General features: G+C 49.8%; 1 protein-coding gene across 6 annotated transcripts; it reads right to left on the minus strand.

The window, feature by feature from the left end:
- Positions 1-98: 98 nt before the first annotated feature.
- On the minus strand, positions 99-21,921 carry SLC30A4 (solute carrier family 30 member 4). 6 transcript variants are annotated; one of them, XM_077317534.1, is made up of 9 exons: positions 21,760-21,921; positions 19,046-19,111; positions 16,757-17,270; positions 12,004-12,150; positions 7,539-7,692; positions 5,984-6,185; positions 4,931-5,036; positions 3,583-3,717; positions 99-2,741 (listed from the first exon to the last, which is right to left on the minus strand). In XM_077317534.1, exons 3-9 carry the CDS (start codon positions 17,145-17,147, stop codon positions 2,587-2,589), a joined length of 1,290 nt encoding a protein of 429 aa, XP_077173649.1. In that variant the 5' UTR covers positions 17,148-17,270; positions 19,046-19,111; positions 21,760-21,921; the 3' UTR covers positions 99-2,586. The 6 variants fall into 6 exon arrangements, 5 of the variants coding, with proteins under 5 accessions (XP_077173649.1, XP_077173648.1, XP_077173647.1 ...); XM_077317533.1 differs by having other exon boundaries at positions 19,046-19,165; XM_077317532.1 differs by lacking the exon at positions 19,046-19,111.
- Between the last annotated feature and the right edge of the window lie 2,299 nt (positions 21,922-24,220).

The raw sequence follows: 24,220 nt of genomic DNA on the forward strand, positions 1-24,220 counted from the left end.
ACAGGTTGACTACCCCTGCTGTAAGGAGCACAATGGGGGTATGAAGCACTACCCAAGACATGGTGCTTTCAAAAGGGCACAAAAAGCATACACAAGAGCATATTAATAAGTGATTTAATAAATCCACGGTCAGCAACACATCTCTTCAATTAAACAATAGATAGTAAATAATTACAATTTAAAAAAAACCTCCAAGGACAGTACGGATCTACCCCAAGTTCTAACTCGTATACTGTAAACCCCGACATAATGAAATATCCATTATGAATACCCATTGTGTGCAAAAATACCTGACTTCCATAAACGTTGTATAGAAGGGGAATACACCATTTTTCCACCCCCTCACGGTGATATGGCTTCGTGTTAAATTGTTGTGTAGGAAAACAAACCGACCGATTTCCAAGAAAGATACTGGTCCTTCGTCTCTGAACTGGGAATGCAAGCGTTCTGCTAGGATTTCTACTCGGTTTTGGAAGAAAATAGAACGTAGTGCACTTTACTCAAATTAACACTGAAATTGCATCTCGGGGTGGGTGAGAGAGAGGTATTGCTTCTCCAGTTACAAGCCGCATCAGAAATCCAGCAAAGGAACAGTTTAGAAGTTTAACTGAGTCCCGAGTAATTTTTTGGTCTGGCCTGCTTGAAGAAAGGATGAATATGCTTTTCCCACAGGTAATAGCTGTTTGAAATTACAATGCTTTACATAACATATCCATATAGATTTAATACAATGACTACTGTAAAATCTATTTTCCAAAGTCAGATCTGTATCAGGGGATAAATATTGGTCTAACATTACAATAACCATTACACAGAAGAAGAACTGGATAGTGACTTATTTTTATGATCTAAATCGTCCAAACAAGATAAAACACTAGCTTTTTTTTCTTCTCCCCCATATAAAATGCTGGTACTTCAATAGTCCGTTATTCCATTACTGTGGGCAAGGGGGGATTGTTTCTTTTGGTTTTTTTTCAGTCCTAACAGCAACTGGAAAACTTTCTGAGAAAAATATTGCTGTGGTTAAAGGAACAGTCGCCTCAGCTTTCACCGGTGGAGACCAACACACCCGACCTTAGCTAAAAATCAGATTGTGTTTCTTGCACCAAATGCATATTGGTCAAAGTCCTCTTTAGAAAGATCAGAACGAGAGAGATGCAGCAGTATAACGTGTGTGTGTGTGTTTTTCACCATTACGGCTACGATTCGAGGTGGGCCTTGGCTTTAAGAGTGCGGAATCTCTGGATCCCCCTCTTCTCTGGCCCCAAATTCCAGAGAGAAACCAATGTCAATCTGGCCCTTGCAAAGCGGTTTATTAAGGCCTGCATTCAACACAGGTCAGAAAGGAAGGCTATTTCGTTTATTCAGCCAAAACGGTCGCTCGGAGAGCAAACAAGGATGGCGGGTAGGCCTCCCCGTCTGAACGTCAAGCAGCACAGCTCACCAAATCACTAACGTTTCACTGGCACACTTTCAGACGCCACCATGCAAATGCCATATTTAAAAGACCGGAAATGGAACGACGACGAATGAAAAGGAAATCCCGTTTCCCGCAGTTCTGCTTCCCGGGAATTGCAGCGGATCCAAAGCCCCGCACCTCCGGAATTATCTACGCGACATCGACTGGTTCGATTTTCGCACTTGACACGGATACTAGAAGGCCCCCTTCTCCTTCGGGGAAGGAAATCAGTCGGGAGAGGGTCTCCTACGGCATGCTTCCTTCCTATTAAGGTTCGGGCTAACCGGACGGTCTCCGCAGCAGGTTAAAATGCTAGTTTAGAGCCTTGAGGTTAGCAGTAGGAGTGGTGTCAAAGTCAATCTAATACTCAAAGAAATTAAATATATATATATATATATATTCCTATGGTATAAATCCTATGCCTGGAGATACGAAAGACAGCCGATCCTGTGGGTCCAGCCCCGAAGCCTTCAATTAAGCAACTGGTAAACTTATCTTTTTAATGATTTTGATAGGTTGAAGCGAAAACTTCCCAAACTGGTCGCAGTAAAAGCGCTTTTCCGAGACAGATTCAAGTTCGTGGGAAGACAGAACAGAGGGGAAAGGGGCTCTGACAGCCCGGCAGGAAACACTCTTACTTTATTAGGCAAAGTATTAAAAAGCCAGGCTTGACAGTTTAAAAAAAAAAGAAAGAAAAGAGAAACACTGTGAAATCAGTTCAGGGATCTTTAACTTTATAGATCACCCACACGACCAACCTCGCCGGCTCTTTTTAAATTCAAGTGGCTAATGCCAGAGGCCCTTTATTCGGAAAGCGGGAATACGAGTGCGCGGTTAACGGCTGGCAAGATGGACGTGTACGCTGAGGCATCTGGCTAGCCATCGTGTGATCTGTAAACATTCTGGGGAAATATCTTGGCATGGAAACCCTAGCAAAATAAATAGCGACCCCGGGTGGGTGGGGAGAGAACACACTCCTCTTCGTCAAGAGAAGCGTTCTCATTGGCCGGACCTCAGAGTTCCGAGCTCCGCTTGCAAATCTTGGGTTATTGCTCTGTGGTCATCTCCGACGGCAAGGTAAGAAGGAGTAAGGCAGCACGCAGACACCCCCAAAGGCGTGGAGAAAGTTAGGCACTGGAGTCCTGACAATTCACGCAGTGTTTCCTTTCTTCGCGCCTGAAGCTCTGAAGCTGGACGGAACATTGGTGCATCCCAAAAGTGTTCAAGAGCAATCGCCTGGCCTTGGACTGTACGTCTTCCCACTTGGACGAACCGCTGGGAACTGAGGAGGAGCAAAAAAAAAAAAATGACATAAAGAAAGAAAGGCATTAAAGCTTCCAGGGTGGGAGGGGGGGGGACAGTTCTCCATGCCCGTTCTATATTTCGCAAGGCCGTGCCAATTCTAGATTTCCCCCCTTCCTCCAGCCCCTGCGTCCCGCCCCCCTCTCGGCTCTGAAATTATCTGGAGGTAGACAGAGTTTGTGTACGTTGCACCCTTGCTGTGGAAATTCCATTAGTTACCTGGCTCGATTGAAGGTATTTTCTATCATATACAAAGCCCTCCATGGACCTCCAGGGTCATCTAGTCCAACCCCCCTGCAAGATGCAGGGACTCACAGCTACCTGCCCACGGTGGCCCCAATTTCATCCACCAAAAACCTCCAGAATCCAGCCTGGCCTGGAGGAAATTCACCTACCACCCCAGAGTGGTGATTTGTGGGACCACACCCCTCTGTCTCCATGCCTCACTCGTGTCAGCAGGGGCCAACCTACAGATGAGCAAAATCAAGAACTGTCCCTACATGTAAGGCCCACAGCATACTCTAAAGGTAAAGGTATCCCCTGTGCAAGCACCGGGTCATGTCTGACCCTTGGGGTGACGTCCTCTAATGTTTTCATGGCAGACTCAATACGGGGTGGTTTGCCAGTGCTTTCCCCAGTCATTACCGTTTACCCCCCAGCAAGCTGGGTACTCATTTTACCGACCTCGGAAGGATGGAAGGCTGAGTCGACCTTGAGCCGGCTGCTGGGATCGAACTCCCAGCCTCATGGGCAGAGCTTTCAGACTGCATGTCTGCTGCCTTACCACTCTGCGCCACAAGAGGCTCTACAGCATACTCTACCTAGTTGTAAATGGACGATGGCGACTATTTTCCCCGCTGTCAGAGACCAAACATTCAGAGATTCCACCGAATGGACGTCTTCGATTTTCATTAACTCTTCTTTAATGCGATCCACATTCAAATGCCTTGGAACTCCTACAGGAAAGGGATAACAGCAGGTTAAATGTTAAGATCCAAGAGGAAAGGCATCAAGGATGAGTCCGTTATGAGGAGGCCAAAAGAGGACACTCTATCAAAAGAGGACACTCTTTAGGATGCTTAGGGCTGATCCTGCGTTGAGCAGGGGGTTGGACTAGATGGCCTGTATGGCCCCTTCCAACTCTATGATCCTGTGTTGAGTAGGGGGTTGTACTAGATGGCCTGTATGGCCCCTTCCAACTCTATGATCCTGCATTGACCAGGGGGTTGGACTAGATGGCCTTTCTGGCCAGTTTCAACTCTATGATTCTATGATCCTGCGTTGAGTAGGGGGTTGGACTAGATGGCCTGTATGGCCCCTTCCAACTCTATGATCCTGTGTTGAGTAGGGGGTTGTACTAGATGGCCTGTATGGCCCCTTCCAACTCTATGATCCTGCATTGACCAGGGGGTTGGACTAGATGGCCTTTCTGGCCCGTTTCAACTCTATGATTCTATGATCCTGCGTTGAGTAGGGGGTTGTACTAGATGGCCTGTATGGCCCCTTCCAATTCTATGATTCTAGGATTCTATGATCATAATTATCAAAGGCGATTTTAAAGATCTTTTTTTTTTTTAATGAAGTGATCCAGTAACCATCACTAGTGCCCCTCAAATGAGGAGGAGAAGAAGAGCTGGTCTTTTCTCGACCAGGAGTCTCAAAGCAGCTTAGAATCGCCTTCCCTTCCTCTCCCCACAACAGGCACCCTGTGAGGGAGGTGGGGCTGAGAGAGCTTTGACAGGACGGCTCTGTGAGAACAGCTCCATCAGGACTGCGACTGGCCCAAGGCCACCCAGCTGGCTTCATGTGGAGGAGTGGGGAAACAAAACCCAGCTTACTAGATTGGAAACAGCTGCTCTTAACTCCTACACCAAAGCTGGGTCCCCGACAATGAAAACTATCGAAGCAAACTAAAAATACATGTTAGAAAAAAACAATTTAAAAGCTATAATTGTACACACACCCTTACAAATCAGAAGGAGGGTGAGAGAGGAAATGCTGGGGCAGACACAAGCTGGTGTGAGAGTTACAGCACGATGCAGTTATGTTATTTTGCTTGGTCCTAAATGAAATGTATTTTCATGGGCTTTGCTTTTAGAGCCTGGGCCAAACCTACGACAAACTTACGCGTTTTCCAAAGAAGATTCTGGACCTCAGAACAATCATTACCTTCAAGTATTATGATTCCCGTGTCCCGGATGATCCGGAGCGTTGTGAAAGCCACGAGTATGGAGAACACGTAGGTGCATATAGGATCAGCAATCTTGTACTCTGGCTGGAGCAAAGAGATTAAGGCCTGGTTAAGACTTAGTCTGGGAAGAGCCTGATTCAGCAGTTTCATCTACACAATGCTTTTGCCTCTTGGCCTAGAGAGATCTTGTCGAAGCTGGTTGTGTGAAATACACACAAGACTTCTTGTGTGTTTTTCATAATATATCCTACACGCTACTTTTTACAGTCCTTCAGTTTCCTTTACTTTGTTTCCTCCACGAATTGCACTGCTTTTATTGTGTTTCCTTGTGTCTCGGCCAGTTTATAAATAAAGCAAAGCCAAACGAAGAGAACACGTCAACAATCAGGGGTTCATGCAACCCTGCCTGAGAAAGCCCGCTACAGTGCAATCCTAAAGAAAAAGACTCCAGAATCACTGTGCAATCCTATGCAGAGCTCAGCCCTGTGTCTCGGCCAGGTTATAAATAAAGCAAAGCCAAACAAAGAAAACACGTCAACAATCAGGAGTTCATGCAACCCTGCCTGAGAAAGCCCGCTACAGTGCAATCCTAAAGAAAAAGACTCCAGAATCACAGTGCAATCCTATGCAGGGCTCAGCCCGGAGTCACTCCGCATGCACGATTCATTTAAATCTATAATCTACCCCATGCAACAGATCAAAGTTTGCAAAACAAACAAACACAAACAAAACACAGGAACTACATCCTACGTCATCCCCAGCTGCGTGAATCCACTCCAGTCATTCCTTGAGCAGGTGGAAGGGTTTATATTTACATTTACATTTACACAGGGCTTTCCCCATTCACAGTTGCTCTGCACCCACAGCCTGTTCATGTGCGCAGCCTTTGCGTTCAAGGAGACAAGAACCGACATGCGTTAAATCCACTGCATGAACAATCTGCCAAGAGCCCCTTACAGGCTCCAAGTGCGGAGTGGGCCAGCATGCCGGCCCGGGCCAGAAATGCCTTTCGTCCATGAGTCGAGCCGTACCTTGAACCGAATGATGTATGCGGCCACGAGCACACCGATGCTTTGCACCAAGTCCCCCAGGGCGTGCACGAACGCAGCCCTCACGGCCAGGCTGCCGTGGCCGTGGCCGGAGGCTGTGCTAGAAGAGTTGGACAGAGGAACGGCGGAAGGGGCGTGGGAGTGGGAGTGGAGATGACCCGACTGGTTCAGCAAGAATCCCATTCTGCAGCAGAAGGAGGGAGAAAGAAAAAAGGAAACGGGTCTCAGATTTTGACCCCAAAAGAAGAAGGGTTGGTTTTTATCCCCCGCTTTTCAATGCCTGAAGGAGTCTCAAAGCAGGCTTACAATCACCTTACCTTCCTCTCCCCACAACACACGCCCTGTGAGGGAGGGGAGGCTGAGAGAGCCCTGATATTACTGAAGAAGAAGAAGAGTTGGTTCTTATATGCCGCTTTTCTCTACCCGAAGGAGGCTCAAAGCAGCTTACATTGGCCTTCCCTTTCCTCTCCCCACAACAGACACCCTGTGAGGGAGGTGAGGCTGAGAGAGCCCTGATATTACTGAAGAAGAAGAAGAGTTGGTTCTTATATGCCGCTTTTCTCTACCCGAAGGAGTCTCAAAGTGGCTTCCAATCGCCTTCCCTTTCTGCTCCCCACAACAGACACCCTGGGAGGGAGGTGGGGCTGAGACAGGACCGTGCTGTGAGAACAGCTCTAACAGGACTGTGACTAGCCAAGTCAAGTCTTTATTATTACAGCACTAGACCAGTAGTCAAATTACAAGGTACATAGAAACATCTGGCATTAACAAGGTAAAAGAATCACTGATAACTAAAATATTATAAAAGAAGATAGAAACATTCCAGCTATAAGAATCATTCTGGTTTTAAAACTGTAACTAGCCCTTGGTTGACTGCACATGGAGGAGCGGGCAATCTAACTCAGCTCTCCAGATTAGAGGCCGCTGTTCTAAACCACAACAGGAGGGTGGGTTATGGAGTTTCCCCATGACTGCAATCTTTACTAAGCGTGAGAAGACTGGAGAACAAGCTGCTAATATAAGTTCTCAGTGGTGCCCATCATTGTACAGTTGGCTGCTGTTTTCCTGGGGTGGGGGATCCTCACACACAGTCCCAAAACGCCCAGCTAGCAAATCCAAGCATTGCTCCCACCACCCCCACTTCTCTCTGCCCCCTCTAACCACTATACTCCTCCTACTCCTCCTCGTGAGTCGGCTCCCAGCCAAACTCCAGTGGGCAAACCGAACACGGGCAGTCAAACTGCGGCCCTCCAGATGTCCATGGACTACAATTCCCATGAGCCCCTGACAGCGTTTGCTGGCAGGGGCTCATGGGAATTGTAGTCCATGGACATCTGGAGGGCCGCAGTTTGACTACCCCTGATCTAGATGGTTAATTAAGGACTGCATTAGAAAACAGCAAGGCACATGGGATTATATTCTGTTTTATGTGTTTTTTCTTTCTCTTTTCTCTGTTCTCTGTAAACTTCAGTAAAAGCTGGTTTTATCAGCACCTTATTTTTTTAAAAAAACAAAGAAATGAAAACAGGACACTTACATGAGATTCACCGCCACGCCCACAGCCGCAGTGATCAGCATAATGTCCCCGTTGATGTCATAGTCCATATGGATGGTCCTTTGAACAGCTTCGTACAAGAGGAAGACCATGAGGATATAAATCAGCAGGACGCTGAACATGGCAGAGAGGACTTCTGTCAGAGGGGGAGACGAAAAAGAGGAGCATTGTTACAGGAAGTCTAGGAAGAGTTTTACGCTATATAGCAGGGGTAGTCAACCTGTGGTCCTCCAGATGTTCATGGACTACAATTCCCATGAGCCCCTGCCCACATTTGCTGGCAGGGGCTCATGGGAATTGCAGTCCATGGACATCTGGAGGACCACAGGTTCACTACCCCTGCTGTATAGTATTTTTTTGCATTTTCTTTTCATTATACTGATCAGTCAAGATTCCACACAGCCAGTCAAGGGAAGCACTAAAGTTAACACCAGAGATGTCCCAATGGTGGCTCTCCAGATGGTCATGGACTACAATTCCCATGAGCCCCTGCCAGCACGCTGGCAGGGGCTCATGGGAATTGTAGCCCATGGCCATCTGGAGAGCCGTACCAAAACCAAAAAAGGAAACACAACCCAACCTTTACAGGTAGGAACTCAGAAGTTGAGCTGTACAACAAAAGAATGTCAAAATGTTAATTATTTAACTAGGTTTTTTCCTGATGCACGTGAGATACGCTCTCAACACAGAATTATATAATAGCGAAGAGTGGTGAGCAAGAGAACAGAGCTGCCCAGTGGGGGAACACAGGACCAAAGAAGGCCTATCGCTTATCACAAATGTCACCGCAAGCGACATACAGTGACACAGAAGCTATCAGTTGAATCAAACCAGCCAGGGCTATCAAAGGGAGGGGAAGAATCACTTCCCTCTAACATGCTGGGAAAATGCATTCTCTGGGCCATAAAAACACACCCTCGAAAGAAAGCGGGCAAACTGTGGCTAGTACGCTCCCTGCCTCCCCACAAACACTTTCCACTACGTAAGAATTTCGTTGTTGTTGTACCAAAGCACACTCTTTAACTGGAGTGTGTTTGTCTAGGCCAGCCTTTCTCGGCTTTTTTACTGTTGAGAAACCCTTGAAACATTCTTTGGGCCTCGGGAAATCCAAGAAGTGGTGCGAAAGTGCAGAATATGGTTGAGAAGCAGAGCTGTGGACATGCCCACCCAGGGCCCCTCCCCTTCCCACAAATCTAAAATCTGTTCCACTTAATATTTCTGGTAAGGGCTAGGAGAGGAGCTGGTCTCATGGCTTAAGTGCCACTCAGCGCTTAACGCCCACTCAGGGCGGCTGTCCCGCCCCTGAGTGCCTCCTCCTCCAACCGGCTTGCCCATCTGTCCAGTGGCCAGCCAATCACTTTCCCTCCCTCACCCCTGACCACCCCCTCCTCCTTCCACTTCCTTCCGAGGCTCGGAGGCTGCAGATCCCTGATGCCTTTCCAGGTCCTGGGGAGAGGGGGAGGCCATCCACGAAGTTCTTCCACCCTACCCCCCAATCTCGCACCTGTTGTATTCCTGAATTCCCAACCAATCAGGAAACCCTTCCAGGGTTGTCAAGAAACCCCAGGGTTTCACTTCACAAAACCCTGGTCGAGAAACCCTGGTCTAGTCCAATGTTTGAGTCCAGAGGCATCTTTAAGACCAACAAAATTTTATTCAAGGCGTAAACGTTCATGGTCCTTCTCAAAAGATGCCACTAGGTGTTTAGTTCTCTTAGAGCAGGGGTAGTCAACCTGTGGTCCTCCAGATGTCCATGGACTACAATTCCCAGGAGCATTTGCTGGTAGGGGCTCCTGGGAATTGTGGTCCATGGACATCTGGAGGACCACAGGTTGACTACCCCTGTCTTAGAGGGCTCAAAGCACGCGATGGAAGAGGAGGGGCGACTTTCGGCTTCACCCACTGTCTCTAACTGGTACACACTAACTTCCATTCACCCATGCCCACACAACCCTAGATGGCCTACGGCCGACCCCGGACCGATTGTCCAGGGAGGCCCCCTGCCACAGAGACTGGGGACTCTATGCTGCCACCTAGAGGCGAATGTGGTGTAGAGCAACGGGCAAAAGCCGCCCCCTCTCCGCACAGACACACAAAAACATATTTGTAGGGGAAGGTCCATAAGAGCAGGAGAAACTTCCCGAAAACACAGCCCTCCCCACATGTTACCAATCTTCTCGTCAAGACAAAACTTTTGAGGAATCCCTGTCAAACGTCAAACGAGGGACCCCAGAGTCACACGTCAGCTCTCGTGAAGATCAGCCGCGGTTCCGTAGTCCGTAACGGGCCCGCGATATGACAAGCGTGTTAATCTCCCCAAGGGTCTCTTCTTTCTTCGACAGAGCAATTTGGTAGGAATGCTCGTGTGGGAAGGGTCCTTCCTCCGGGCGGGGGCTTGGGTTCAAAAGACCTTCGGCCGTGGAATCCTAGAAGCCCGATACGATCGGCAAGGTGTCCCCAGGATCTTTCTTCACCGCAGACCTCCAGAATGACCCCCCTCCAACCCATCACTGAAGCTATATTGTACTGTCCCGCAGAGCAGCCAGGCTTCTTAGGGGCTCCAGCAGACGGGGGCCTTGGCAGCCGCAAAACTTTTCTGTCAAGAGTTCTTAATTTCGCCGGATGAGTGATGCCGACGGCTGAAACGCAACCCAGTGGGGGCCGAAAGCAGGTTTTGAAGGTATTTAAATACATCCTGCTGTACTTAAGCTCCCGGGGCCCCCTTTACCATTTAGCACGTTAGATTCTTCAGGAGCTTAACTAGAATAATGCTTCCCAGAGCGACGGGCAAAGGGCTAATTGGACAGATGCGATCGCAGCCTAGCCTAACAGGGGCATGAAAGATCTGAATAGAAAAATGTTGGCGTGGGGGGGGGGGGGGTTGACTTTTTATTTAAGAACTTCCCTCTCCAAAGAGCTCAGTTTCTAAAGACAGGGCGGAATATAAGCCCCAGGGCTAAATAAATACATTCCGGGAAGCTTTTGGGGGCTGGGGTTGAAGGAAAAACTGCAGTGGGTTTTAGGAGGGTGCGTATTCAGCACCCACCGAGTTCAAGGATGCCGCAGCCAAGCTCCCTTCCCCTGGGAGGGCCAAATTCGGCACAATTCCCAACCACACACAGGACTATGGAGCTGACTGCTGGACTTAAGGTCTACCGGCACCATATCCAGACAGGGTTTAAATCTTTAGCGACTACGGTTTATTTTTTTTCTGGCTTCCCCACAGCAGCGTGGTATATTCATGTGTTTCCAGGGGGTTCCTTGGCTTTTCTCCCATCCCTCTCCAACCTGCGTTGTTCCAAAGTGCTGGGAAAGGCCGTAGCAAAACCAGGATGGCAAGAAAATGTGTCCCTCTAACTAGGGTTTGTAGCTGAGTTTTGCCAACTGCGGCTTGTGCAGAAGCTGCAGTGCCTTCTCATGTCCCCAACTTGTAGCCTTGTTGATTCGTGATGCCCTTTGGGGCCTCCTGGCTACGGGGATGGCAGAATACAAGGGAAGAGGTTTCCCTTCCTGGTAGACGAGAGAGGCAAGAAGATAACAAACCAGGGTTTGAGCTACAAGTCAGAGCATGTGTCACAAACCAAAGTTTATCACTTCATCTAATGATAATTCGACTCCACCAAAACAAACTCCAGTTTTCCTGTTCACCCCACCACTGGAGGACAGGAAACAGAGATGACAATTTGGGTATATTAGAAGTTTTCTAGCTCCTTAGGAGCCTGCATTAAACAACGATATACACTCAGTTATATTTGTGTCGATGGAAATGCATGCCTTAATCTGCCCATTGAATTCCCAGGTATGTGTCACAAATGTTTTCAATATACCTCTAAAGCAGGCGTTCTCAACCTGAGTTTTGTGAAACCCTGGGGTTTCTTGACAGCCCTGAAAGGGTTTCCCAAATGGGTGGGAGTTGATTACTTATTTATTTATAATTTTATTTCTAAAACACCCCTCTTTGTTAAACATTTATCGAGTAGTACGATAAATATTATGTCAACGCCCCTCCAGGACCAATGATGGGCCAGGAGGGGGGTGGGAAAGGAAGGGGAGGGGCCCCAGGTGGGCGTGTCCACAGCTCTGCTTCCCAACCATATTCAGCACGATTGTGCCACTTCTGAGGTTTCTAGAATCCTAGGAAATATTTCCGGGGCTTCTCAATACTGAAAAGGTTGAAAAAGGCTGCTCTAAAGAGACTGAGAGTATCCATCATTAAATTCTCATTTGCATCATTTAGGCACAAGGGACCTAAAAAGACGTGGGCCCAAATCCATTATCCCTCCCAACCCCAAAGAGCTCAATTTGTAAGTCCATAAGCCAACTTTTTAAAATAGTTCGCAGCTTACGAACCGATGCTAGCATTCAGCATCTCTTTATTTGAGCTCTTTATATCTAGGCTCAAGCCGGTGCGATCGGCACATGCAGGCACAACCCTCAGGCCACCTACCTAAGCGATGGAATCCAAAGGTGAACCTTTTGGTGGGCGATTTCGCGGACAGCCATAAAGCCAGCAAGGTCAAGACGATGCCGCTGAGGTCAGTTAACATGTGGAGCGCGTCCGTCATGACGGCGAGGCTGTTGGCCACGTATCCACCTACGGACGGAAGTCGAAGAGCAAAACGGAGCGTTAGGCGTGGGACGCAGGCACACCATGCACAGAGGCCGGGGGGAAAAAACACAGGAGGACGCTCAGCCAGCGGCAGCTTCCTGACCCTCCCCGTCGAAATGGGTCGCGATCCCAAGAGGGACGTGCCAAACCACTGCGTCAGGTTAATGAGGACTTCTTGACTCTATGACTTCATTTAGAGGAGTATAGAGGGGAGGAAAGGAACGGGACACAGCACAGCGGTGTGGCGCCGTGATTATGCGTTGGACCAGATCCAGAGGGACCAACTTGACCAGGAAGCTTCAACCTGGCCTACCTCAATGTGGTTGTGAACCACATATCACATTCAGAGTGGTTCAGTAGTGGAATGGGCAGCCCAAGGAGGTGGGGAGCTCCCCTTCACTGGTGGTCTTCAAGCAGCAGTTGGACAGATATTTATCCCAGATGGCTGGCCCTGCATTGAGCAGGGTATTAGACTAGACGACCTGGATTGTCCCTTCCAAATCTAGGGTTCTCTGATTCTAAGAAGCATCTGGACAGCACCTTATCCTGGACGCTTTAGGGGCTGATCCTGCGTTGAGCAGGGGGTGGGACTAGATGGCCTGCATGGCCCCTTCCAACTCTGATTCTACATGCTACCTTGAGCCTGCACATGCTTTAGACTTCAGGGTGCATGTTTCTGTAAGCAGGAGGTGTGTGCTGTGTCGATTGTGCAATCACAATCTGAGCATCGACTGATCTCTGGGAACAAAACAGGCCGAAGCAGTGCGGGGAGGAGGAGGCCTGGGCAGAAATCCCTGTCCCTTCTTAAGAAAACTTGAGGGCAGTCCATTTTTCATGACCGAACGGGCTAGGTATTTAAAAACATGGAAGAGAGCGGAGGAGATACGTCCCCAAAGGCACGCGGTGCTCCTAGATCATGGTTTAATGAAAAAGAGAAAGGGAGATCTTGTCCTTCGTTTGCATGAATGCAGAGGGCAACTTCAAAAAGTCACATTTAGCATCCCGGTCGATAAGGCGGCCTGGCCAACTGTAATGAGGCATGAAGGACACAAGGCTGCCTCACGGGCCGCTGATCACAAACCCAGCCTTCGCAAGCAGCCTGGGAAACTGGCAAGAAAGCCTCAAAAGAGCAAGGAACTATCAACTAAGTCAGTGAGGGGGCAGAATCAGCAGAAGAGAATCTCAGCAATGGCTACTCAGATGAGACTTACCTAGCCAACATGCCAACACAGAGCCCCCAATTCAAACTGGTGTTAGTTAAGTGAATGGGGATTGGCCCACTCACCCGGGGGATTGGGCCACTCACCTGAGACCCCCCACCCCAGCCTCCCATTCCACCCTCGGTGCCCTGGGAAGCCACAGGGTGCGCTGTGCGTTGTAAAGGAGGCTTGTAAATCAGGACACAAGCTTTTGTCTAACCCAGGCTTCCTCAACCAGGGTTTCGTGAAAACCCTGGGGTTTCTTGGCAGGTCTGGGAGGGTTTCTCAAATGGGAGGGAGTTGATTAATATTTTAATTTTTAAAAAATTGTCAACCATTTATCACAGGGGTAGTCAAACTGCGGCCCTCCAGATGTCCATGGACTACAATTCCCAGGAGCCCCCTGCCAGCGTTCGCTGGCAGGGGGCTCCTGGGAATTGTAGTCCATGGACATCTGGAGGGCCGCAGTTTGACTACCCCTGATTTATCAGATGATACGACCACATACGGTCATGTCGACTCACCCACCCCTCCCAAAACAGCCAACGATGGGCCTGGGGAGGGGAGGGGCCCTCGGGTGGGCGTGTCCACGACTACGCCTCCCAACCATATTCTGCATGAGGGTGTCACTTCTGGGGTTTCCTGACTCCTGGGAAATGTTTCAGGCGGTTCTCAAGGGTCAGAAAGTTGAGAAGGGCTAGCCGAGCTCCACCTGGCTGACACGCCAGTTCTCTGTGACAGGCTGAAAACCCAAAAGGTTTTTTGTGAAAGAACCTTTCTCCTTGACTAAGCCTTCCTAGGGGGCCAGTTAATAACAACACTGCTTTAAAGCAACGGCATCGCTGCGGCTTCAAGGCCAGTGTATTGTCAGGCTGATGGCATCTTTCTCAAGGTGGCCAACTTTCATGTCATTGGCTCCCCATTTCTCTTCACCGGAGGTGTTGGGGTTTGGCCCAGGGGACCTCCCCATATTATGCCAACTACAGATCTCCATTGGTGAGGATGGTTCCCATTTGCTAGACATACAACTCAAGCAGCCAGCTTGCCACCGGAAACAATATACCCCTTTGCCATGATAAGGAAGCAACTGTATCTTCCCAAGACCCAAGGTGATTAAATCACGCTGCTGCATAAATTGACCTTGGTAAAAGAAACTCAATCGCTTGCTTCACCAGACCCATTAGCTGCCTTACAGATGTTGCTTGCGCCAACTGGAGAATATAGAATTAATCCATGGAGCCTCTTGTGGCGCAGAGTGGTAAGGCAGCAGACATGCAGTCTGAAAGCTCTGCCCATGAGGCTGGGAGTTCGATCCCAGCAACCGGCTCAAGGCTGACTCAGCCTTCCATCCTTCTGAGGTCGGTAAAATGAGTACCCAGCTTGCTGGGGGGTAAACGGTAATGACTGGGGAAGGCACTGGCAAACCACCCCGTATTGAGTCTGCCATGAAAACGCTGGAGGGCGTCACCCCAAGGGTCAGACATGACTCAGTGCCTGCACAGGGGATACCTTTACCTTTACAGTACATGGGGAAAAAAAACAAGGATCTAAAGTACAGCACAAAAAGTAAACAGAAACTGTCACATTATTGGATCATCAGGTATGACAGAGGGCTGGGTCAATTTGCACAGCAAAGAAAGAAAACCCTAGCTACTATCCAAGACACCGTCTTGCATGCAACTGTCATGATTATATTCAGGGCTACAAATCATGACGGATGTCCCTGTAATTCAGTATTCTGCAATCCAAAGGAATCATCCCCACAATAATTTGCATTTCTCATAAATCGAGCAGGGAAAACTCTTCTAAATATAACATAGCCAGCGAACCGGAGAAGTTATGAGAGCGTGCAATTGGGGAGATCCCTTGATCCTATTTTGCATCTGCCAAGAAATGTATGTAAATCATTCAGCCTCAGCCCCAACAATCTACAAGATGGGGATAATGGTTACTTGCCTTGGAAACCCTACAAGGGCACCTCCGGTTGGCTAGGACCACCATCACCAGTTAACTGACCTGCCTTACAGGAATGTTGTAGCAAACGCGAGGTCACAAAGTGAATGCTCAAAGTGGTATACAAATCCTGGATAACAATAATGGCCGTATTAAGGTAGATTTAGGCGGCTCACTGGGGTGGTCTGAAGCGGCAGGATGACGTTTGAGTCCACTGGCACCTTTAACACCGCCCAAGTTTTATTCGAGGTATAAGCGTTCAGGTGCACAAGCTCTTCTTCAGATGGCATGAAATGGAAATGACCAGATCATATGTATAGGTAGAGGGCAAACAGCAAAGTAATGTGCAACATAAATCATAGAATCATAGAGTTGGAAGGGACCACAAAGGCCATCTAGTCCAACCCCCTGCTCAACGCAGGATCAGCCCTAAGCACCCTAAAGCATCCAAGAAAAGTGTGTATCCAACCTTTGCTTGAAGACTGCCAGTGAGGGGGAGCTCACCACCACCTTAGGCAGCCTGTTCCACTGCTGAACTACTCTGACTGTGAAAAAAATTTTCCTGATATCTAGCCTATATCGTTGCACTTGAAGTTTAAACCCATTACTGCGTGTCCTCTCCTCTGCAGCCAACGGGAACAGCATCCTGCCCTCCTCCAAGTGACAACCTTTCAAATACTTAAAGAGGGCTATCATGTCCCCTCTCAACCTCCTTTTCAAGATTCAAAGACCAAGCAGGGATAACAAGTTAGTTTATATGGTGACCACTTGCTTTTTTATGCAGTCCCCAAAACTCCCACTGTTTTCCATGGGCCGGCTCTCAATTTTAAAAAGACTGGCCTCCCACCCATGCGCCAATGCAGTGAGCGCAGTTTCTGCCCTATTTATGACCAGATCCCAGTTGGGGCAATGGCCCAGTATACAACAGAAACCAGTTTTTGCTTCGCTCTCCCTTCTGGGGTGAGAATTTCAGCGTCAAGCCAAGGAACGCCCACTTGCCTAACCTGGCCGTTCTTGGCAGGGTGTCCTGCTCACACCCACAGCTATGACAGAGGGACACGTGGCCAAAATAACCAGTTTTTACGGTAATTAAAAAAAAAAAACCCACAACGTAGGCCGATTTACGTCCTTGATTTTTAAAAAAGGGCCTAAGAACACATCAGCAACAGAAGGGGAAAATTTTAAAAAGCCTCCAGGATGTTTATCTGTGTTTCAGCAGAGGCCTTTGTGTGGCACAGAGTTACTCAGCGTGCAAGTTGGCACTGCCCCACGTAGATGATCTCCTTGGTGTGCCAACTCAAGACGCCCTCTGAACTCGCTGCCTCTTTGCAAGGCGATATCTCCGGCCGACTGCCTAGCGTCCCGTCCTCCCGGGTGAATCATTGAAAGCCCAAGGCCCAGCGGAGCTTTTCCAAGCACTCCCCACCCGGCCCGCTTACCGACCAGCTCCCCCGTCATGAAGAGGAGATAGAGGATGGCCGCGAGGATCAGGCGCCGTTTCACCGTCCTCTGCTTCAGCAGTTCCCTCTGCTTGTCGCAATTCTTACAAGGGTCCGGGCCGGCGGCGGAGGGCGGCCGCTGAGGAGGGGGCTCCCCGTCCAGGAAGGCGTCCTCGGTGTGGGGCCCCAAGCGGGCCCCGTTGGCCGGGGCCTCCGGCGCCCCGTCGGGCCCATCGTCGGACACCACCACGCGGAGTTTGTTGAACCTGGGGTAGTCCTCGTCGCCGGCCTCGTCGGAGAAGTCGAAGGCGCTGGAGTCGTTCAGGAACAGGGGGTCCTCCCGCTTCCTCAGCACCGACTTCAGGCTGCTCCAGAGGCCGGAGCTGGCCATAGCAGGCGGGCGGCCAGCAACGCGGCTGCGGTGGGGTCAGCGCCGGGGGTGCCTCCTCAGGTGCGGCGGCCCTCCATGTCGCTTTGGGTCACCCGGGAGGGACCAGACGGGCGCCAACAGAGGCTGAAACATGCAAAAACAGATGGCAGTCAGTGCTCGGGGAGGCCCACGGACATTTGGAAGACGCTTTGCCTGGCCCCAGGACACAATCCCACCCTGGGTGAGTCAACCTGTGGTCCTCCAGGGGTCCGTGGACTACAATTCCCATGAGTCCCCGCCAGCGTCTGTCAGCGCCAGCAGCCAGTGCTTGGGGAGGCCCACGGACATTTGGAAGACGCTTTGCCCGGCCCCAGGACACAATCCCACCCTGCGTTAGTCAACCTGTGGTCCTGCAGAGGTCCGTGGACTACAATCCCCATGAGCCCCCGCCAGCGTCCGTCAGTGTCAGCAGTCAGTGCTCGGGAGGCCCACGGACATTTGGAAGACGCTTTGCCCGGCCCCAGGACACAACAATCCCACCCTGCGTTAGTCAACCTGTGGTCCTCCAGAGGTCCGTGGACTACAATCCCCATGAGCCCCCGCCAGCGTCCGTCAGTGTCAGCAGTCAGTGCTCGGGGAGGCCCACGGACATTTGGAAGACGCTTTGCCCGGCCCCAGGACACAACAATCCCACCCTGGGCGAGTCCACCTGTGGTCCTCCAGAGGTCCGTGGACTACAATCCCCATGAGCCCCTGCCAGCGTCCGTCAGTGCCAGCAGTCACTGCTCCGGGAGGCCCGTGGACATTTGGAAGACGCTTTGCCCGGCCCCAGGACACAACAATCCCACCCTGGGCGAGTCAACCTGTGGCCCTCCAGAGGTCCGCGGACTACAATTCCCATGAGCCCCTGGCAGGGGCTCATGGGAACTGAAGTCCACGGACCTCTGGAGGACCACAGGTAGACCCCCGTGGCCAAGGGCTTTACCGCGCGGTCAACTGGCGGCGCCTCGGGGCAGGGGCCTCCGCCGTCTCCATGCGCCCTCCGGGGCGGCGGCGCTCATGGCCAACGGCGGCGCCTTCCCGCGGGCGGCAGCTCCGGAACAATGGGAGGCGCGCACGGGAGACCCACGCAGGCAGCCAGCCAGCCAGCCGGACGGGCACGGGGCCGGGGCCGAGGAGGGGCCGGGGTCCCGTTACCTGGGGGCTCTGTCCGCGCTCCAGCGCTGCGGCTCAGGCCATTCCCTGCCGCGCTGCTGCTCTGGCTGCGGCTGATGCGCGCTCGGGGCACGGCGGCGGGCGCTGCGCGGCGGGCGAAGGAGAGGGCGAGGGCGGGCGGCGACACTGGCGCTGGCCCTGGCATGCCTCCTCCGCCGCGGCCGGACCCCTCCCCTCCCCTCCCCTCCTGGCCCGCCCGGGGGAGGCGCTGCCAATGGGAACGCCGCGCGTCCAGAGGCGCTTCCAAGCGAGGGGCCCGCCCCCCTCCCCTCCCCTCCCCTCCCCCCGAGCTGTGGCTCGCCAGATGTCCACGGACTACAATCCCCATGAGCCCATGCCATGCCCGCAGGAGCTCGTGGGGATTGTAGTCCACGGACCTCTGGAGAGCTGCAGTTTGGCAAGCCCTGGGTTGCAGAGAGCCATGGACTACAACAGGGGTATAGTCAAAGTGCGGCCCTCCAGATGTCCGTGGACTACAGTTCCCATGAGCCCCTGCCACCGTTCGCTGGGGATTGTAGTCCGTGGACATCTGGAGGGCCGCAGTTTGGCTACCCCTGGACTACAATCGCCATGCTGGCAGGGGCTCGTGGGAATTGTAGTCTACGGACATCTGGAGAGCTACAGTTTGACCACATGGGTTGCAGAAGCCTTGCCAGAATAAAACTTGGCACCTTGATGAACAGATTGGTGCGAGGATTACTTACCTAGAGCAGGGGTAGTCAACCTGTGGTCCTCCAGATGTTCATGGACTACAATTCCCCGAGCCCCATCTTCAAATGTCGAAGCAAATGATTAACCGAAAGCCGATGCACAAAGGCCATTAACTGAAAATAAACCGCTTGACATGACACGGAACTGGCATGTTGAAACGTACATTTCCTTCCAAACGCTAGTTGTTGAGAGTCTTTCATGAGGAAGTCGTACCCATCAGGTCTAGAGATGAGTAATAAATATATGCAGGAACAGCCTGCATGACTGTTTTAATGTACAGGCCTGGATCTGTGCATCGTTTGCACTTGAAGCAGATCCAAAATAGCAGATCCGGAGTGAGATTTGAGTTCTGAGACTCCTTGGAGACAAACAAAAAGCCCCCTTCATCCGATAAAAGCTTTGACTTCCAAAATCTTACACCCCAAAACTCTTGTGCTGTTGGACTTGAATCTACCTGTTCTTCTGTCAGACCAAAACAACTACCCTCTTAAACTAGACTGACTCAATAACTAAAAATCTTCTCAGTATGGTCCCTGAACAGAGAGAAACCCCATTGCAGCAGCTAGGAAAGTGAATTTGTTGTGCATTCAAACCTCGGGTGAATATTTAGGGGTAGTCAAACGGCGGCCCTCCAGATGTCCATGGACTACAATTCCCAGGAGCCCCCTGCCAGCGAACGCTGGCAGGGGGCTCCTGGGAATTGTAGTCCATGGACATCTGGAGGCCCACAGTTTGACTACCCCTGATTTAAGGGAACCACAGAAATGGTTAGAAAAGGAGATGGTGTTTTCTCTGAGTTCCAGCCTTCAGAGGGGGCTATGCTTAGTTTAGGGTAGATAAGTCAGGACCCTAGATTTCCAGTGGTTAGTCTCTGGTCTTTTATTACTGTCTCCTTCGAAGTGGACTGGTAGGTCTCAGAAAATCCAGCTGGCCTCTTATTATTATATTTATATATCGCCCTCCCCGGAAGCTCAGGGGGGTTTACATAAAACGCATAAACAATACAAGAAACAATCCATAGCATAGAAGTAACATCGTCTTCCTCCTTTTGCGATTCTTTGTCTCTTTCTCGGAGAAGACTCTCCATCTCTTCCCATCCAAGCTGGCTAGGCTAGATTATAACTCCTATCTCGACGCTGCGCTAACAGGAAATGCATTTCCTTTCATAAAACAGTTATATAAGCCTGAAGGAGCCTGCTTAATCGTGCTTGGTTTTTTTTTTTTCCTTACTGTACTCACAATAGAGCAATTTTTTTACTGCAGTTGTACTTGGCCTTGAGCATTCTGCTACCTAACAAAGGAATTTGTCTACATGCATCTTCCAGCAGAAAGAACAGGCATTAAGATTCCAGTTAGCAAGAATTCTAGTAAAAAAAAAATTAGAAATTAGTAGTGTTGCAGTGGTGTACTGGTTAGGAGTGTGGACTTCTCATCTTGCGAGCCAGGTTTGATTCCCTGGGTGACCTTGGCCCCAAGGAATATCAGGGCTCTCTCAGCCTCATCCACCCCACAGGGTGTCTGTTGTGGGGAGAGGAAAGGGAAGGCAATTGTAAACTGCTTTGAGACTCCTTCGGGTAGAAAAAAGCGGCATATAAGAACCAACTCTTCTTCTAAATCTTCAATTGGAAACAATTGTGCAATCTTAGAGGAAAAGAGAGGTACCAGAGCTCATGTTTTGATAGAAGAAAAGTTGGGTAACTATACATGCGCACAAATTAACTTTGTCGGTCTTAAAAGTGTAACTGCACTCAGACTTTGTGCTAAGAATTCATTCTGTATACTGTGATTCTTGCTTTGCTGATTGTATTTCTATTTGCTCCGATCGCCTTTCGGCCTTTTGATCGGATCCCTTTTTCGTTTGATTTCCACCCAAACAGGAGTTAGGATGAAAAATGGAACCACTTCATCACAGTTCAGGAGAATGTAGCCTGAGATGCAAACCCCTTACCATTCAGAAATGGAATAAGATTGTGGTGTGTGTGAGAGATGAGATTTTACATTTCCTCCGGAATGCATCTGTTTGGTGGAGTTAACCCACCCAATTAGATACAGAGACGGAAAAATTCAGCAGGTATATTGCTAGAAAACCCAATCAATCAATCAATCAATCAATCAATCAATCAATCAATCAGTCAAATTTTATCACAGCAATTGCCTGCCACGACAAAAGCTATAAAACAGTAGAATAAAAATTAATGGTTAATAAAACAGATCAACCTAGAGGTAAAAGCTATTCAGAAGCTATACTTGGTGGTCAGATCTTAATTAAAATTGCACAGGACTTTCAACCGAGGCGGTGGTAGAAGTGTTATGAAGAAGAGTTGGTTCTTACTTGCTGCTTTTCTCTACCCAAAGGAGTCTCAAAGTGGCTCACAATAACCTTCCCTTTCCTCTCCCCACAACAGACACCCTGTGAGGTGGGTGAGGCTGAGAGAGCTCTGAGATTAATGCTCGGTCAGAACAGCTTTATCAGGGCTGTGGCGAGCCCAAGGTCACCCAGCTGGCTGCATGTGGAGGAGTGGGGAATCAAACCAGATTAGAAGTCCACACTCCTTAACACTACACCAAACTGGCTCTCCCATAAGGGGCTTTTTTTAATCCTCTTCATCCTCAACCTTGCTAGAAAACCCAAAAACACGACTTAACCTCTGTTGGCTGGGTTTTGTTTTTGCTTTTAATTTACAAGATCAAGTTAGTCCTCACTCACCGCCGCAGGTCTCCTTCATTCACCCATCTAAAAGCGTTACGATCTCCTTCTGAAATGGATGGGATTTTAAAAGGTTCTCCTTCAGGTGTGTTGCCGGTCAGGTGACTTCCCGGCCAAAGTCCGGCAAGAAAAGCCCATCTGCAGACAAGCCAGGTGTTTCTGCATGAAAAACTCCCAAGGTGAGCAGGAGTGCAGATGTGTTTATCCCCGAAAAAACAGCCTGATGGGAACGAAGCCATATTCACTGTCTGCAGAATGCGAAGAGCCCTTGAAGGTTCTTAAGGAAAAAAGAAAAGAAAACGCAGGACAATGAGGAAATCACCCTCCTTGAGTCTCTAAGATGTTATTGCATCTCAGAAGGGAATTTTCCAGATTGGCTGTTGTGAGTTTCCTGGGGTATACACTTTGGCACAGAAAGATTCCCCTCTTGCCTTGTCCTGCCTCTGAAGATGCCAGCCACAGTTACTGGGAAAATGTCAGGGACTAAGACTACTACGTTACAACCACACACCCTGGAAAACCCACTACAGCCTGCTGTGAAAGCCTTCGCCAGTTCCCAAAATATTTATCTCCTCCCTAGGCCTTGTGGGCCACGGCTGCACTAAGTTTAAACTCATCTAGAACAGATCTAGGGATACCAACTACCTGGAGAAAAAAATGTCTCACTCCTTGATGGGACATTGGACCATGGAAAAGACCAGCTGCTAGTGCATTGCTTGAAACAGACCTGTCTCCTGAAGTTGCGGGGAAATTAGCCATGCTAAGAGATGAAGATTTGCGAGAGGTAACAAGCAGGCCTCTCCACCAGCTAATCAACGGGGAGGATCTCGGCATAAATCTCAGGCAAGGGCAGACTTTAGAAATTAACAAAAAGGATTTGTATTGCAAAAGACAAGTCCCTAACATACAAGCACACAAATTTAAACACAGACACGCAGAGGAAATAACAGAGGTGATCGGGGTGAAAGGGATAGCATTTTCAGATCGGAGGACGTTATAATTACCGTTCGATGTGAGGCAGGCCAGTCCTGGAAGGGAAGGCACAGCAGCCCATTTCACAAGCTGGGACTTGGGTAAGGTAAAGGTAAAGGTATCCCCTGTGCAAGCACCGAGTCATGTCTGACCCTTGGGGTGACGCCCTCTAGCGTTTTCATGGCAGACTCAATACGGGGTGGTTTGCCAGTGCCTTCCCCAGTCATTACCGTTTACCCCCCAGCAAGCTGGGTACTCATTTTACCAACCTCGGAAGGATGGAAGGCTGAGTCTACCTTGAGCCGGCTGCTGGGATCGAACTCCCAGCCTCATGGGCAGAACTTCAGACAGCATGTCTGCTGCCTTACCACTCTGCGCCACAAGAGGCTCTTGGGACTTGGGTATGGAAAGCCAAAACACGGCAAGGTTGGACATCCTCCGTCTCTTTTTTACAGCCTTGATTTGCATCTCAAGGCTAAAATTGCACATGGCAATCCTGATAACACTGTCTTGATGGGATGAATGGGGCAATATCAAGAATGTCGACAAGGTGTCGTTCTGGCCAGGTGTCCTGATAATGCTGGCATGACGTCATCTGAGAAGTCTCAATCTGTGGTTGGGGAAGCCCTGAGGAGGGATTTCCCATGCAAAGTTGCTAACGATCCCCTGAGCCTTAGGGGAGGGCAGTATATAAATGCTATAAACAAATACTTTTAAAAAGTGCTTTATTGCAGATGGGTGCTTGACATTCCTGGGGGAGGCTTGGATGGGAAATCGAACTAGGGGCATTTGCTTTGGGCAAACAGGAAGGGAAAAGATATTTAGTAGGCGGCAGGATTAAGAGACCTTCTGCGGTAGGCCATAGTCTTGCAGATAATACATCAGGACGGTGTTGGAAAAGGAGGGGAAATAGCTATTTACTTATTAGATTTGCAGTTCACCCCCCTCCAAAAATGACCTCCGAGCAGCTATCAGGGGCCCTTCCCCAGGTCAGGTGCAAGGTTACCTGTTGGACAAAACCGAGTCTGCCAGGAGTGTACCTTTTCCCAAGATTGCTGAGTGCAGATATCGATGTCCAGCCTCTCGGACCAAAACTGATACATTCTGGTGTGTTTCCAATCCACAGGGATGATGGCCAAGTCATAGTGGGGTGCAGGCAGGATAAGCACAGGGTGTTTGTAGACAAACTTCCCCACAGAGCAAGGGTGGACCTGACTACGTACGGACACACAGTACGTTTCTGTTTTCTCCAGTTCAGTTGGCAACCACAGATCTGCTCAGTGGGGTGATTTTTGCAGTACATGTTCTTGACTCAACAAGAGGCTCGGCTGGCTTAAGGCATTAGAGCAGCCTTCCTACCGAGAAACCCCTGAAATATCCTTCAGGCCTTGAGAAACCCCAGAAGTGACACAATCGTGCAGAATAGGGTTGGGGAGCAGAGCTGTGGACACGCCCACCTGGGGCCCCTCCCCTTCCCACCCCTTCCAGG

This window comes from Paroedura picta, chromosome 18, assembly GCF_049243985.1.
Source record: "Paroedura picta isolate Pp20150507F chromosome 18, Ppicta_v3.0, whole genome shotgun sequence".
In the NCBI taxonomy this organism is placed as follows: domain Eukaryota; kingdom Metazoa; phylum Chordata; class Lepidosauria; order Squamata; family Gekkonidae; genus Paroedura; species Paroedura picta.

What these genes read in the sequence shown, in the direction of transcription:
- SLC30A4 (XM_077317532.1), bottom strand. Translation starts at nt 17,147, where the DNA reads ATGGCCAGCTCCGGCCTCTGGAGCAGCCTGAAGTCGGTGCTGAGGAAG. An exon ending in GGCGTGGCGGTGAATCTCAT is followed by an intron (nt 6,186 to 7,538) that starts GTAAGTGTCCTG and finishes CTTCTGCTGCAG; the next exon opens with AATGGGATTCTTGCTGAACC. An exon ending in CATACATCATTCGGTTCAAG is followed by an intron (nt 5,037 to 5,983) that starts GTACGGCTCGAC and finishes TCTTTGCTCCAG; the next exon opens with CCAGAGTACAAGATTGCTGA.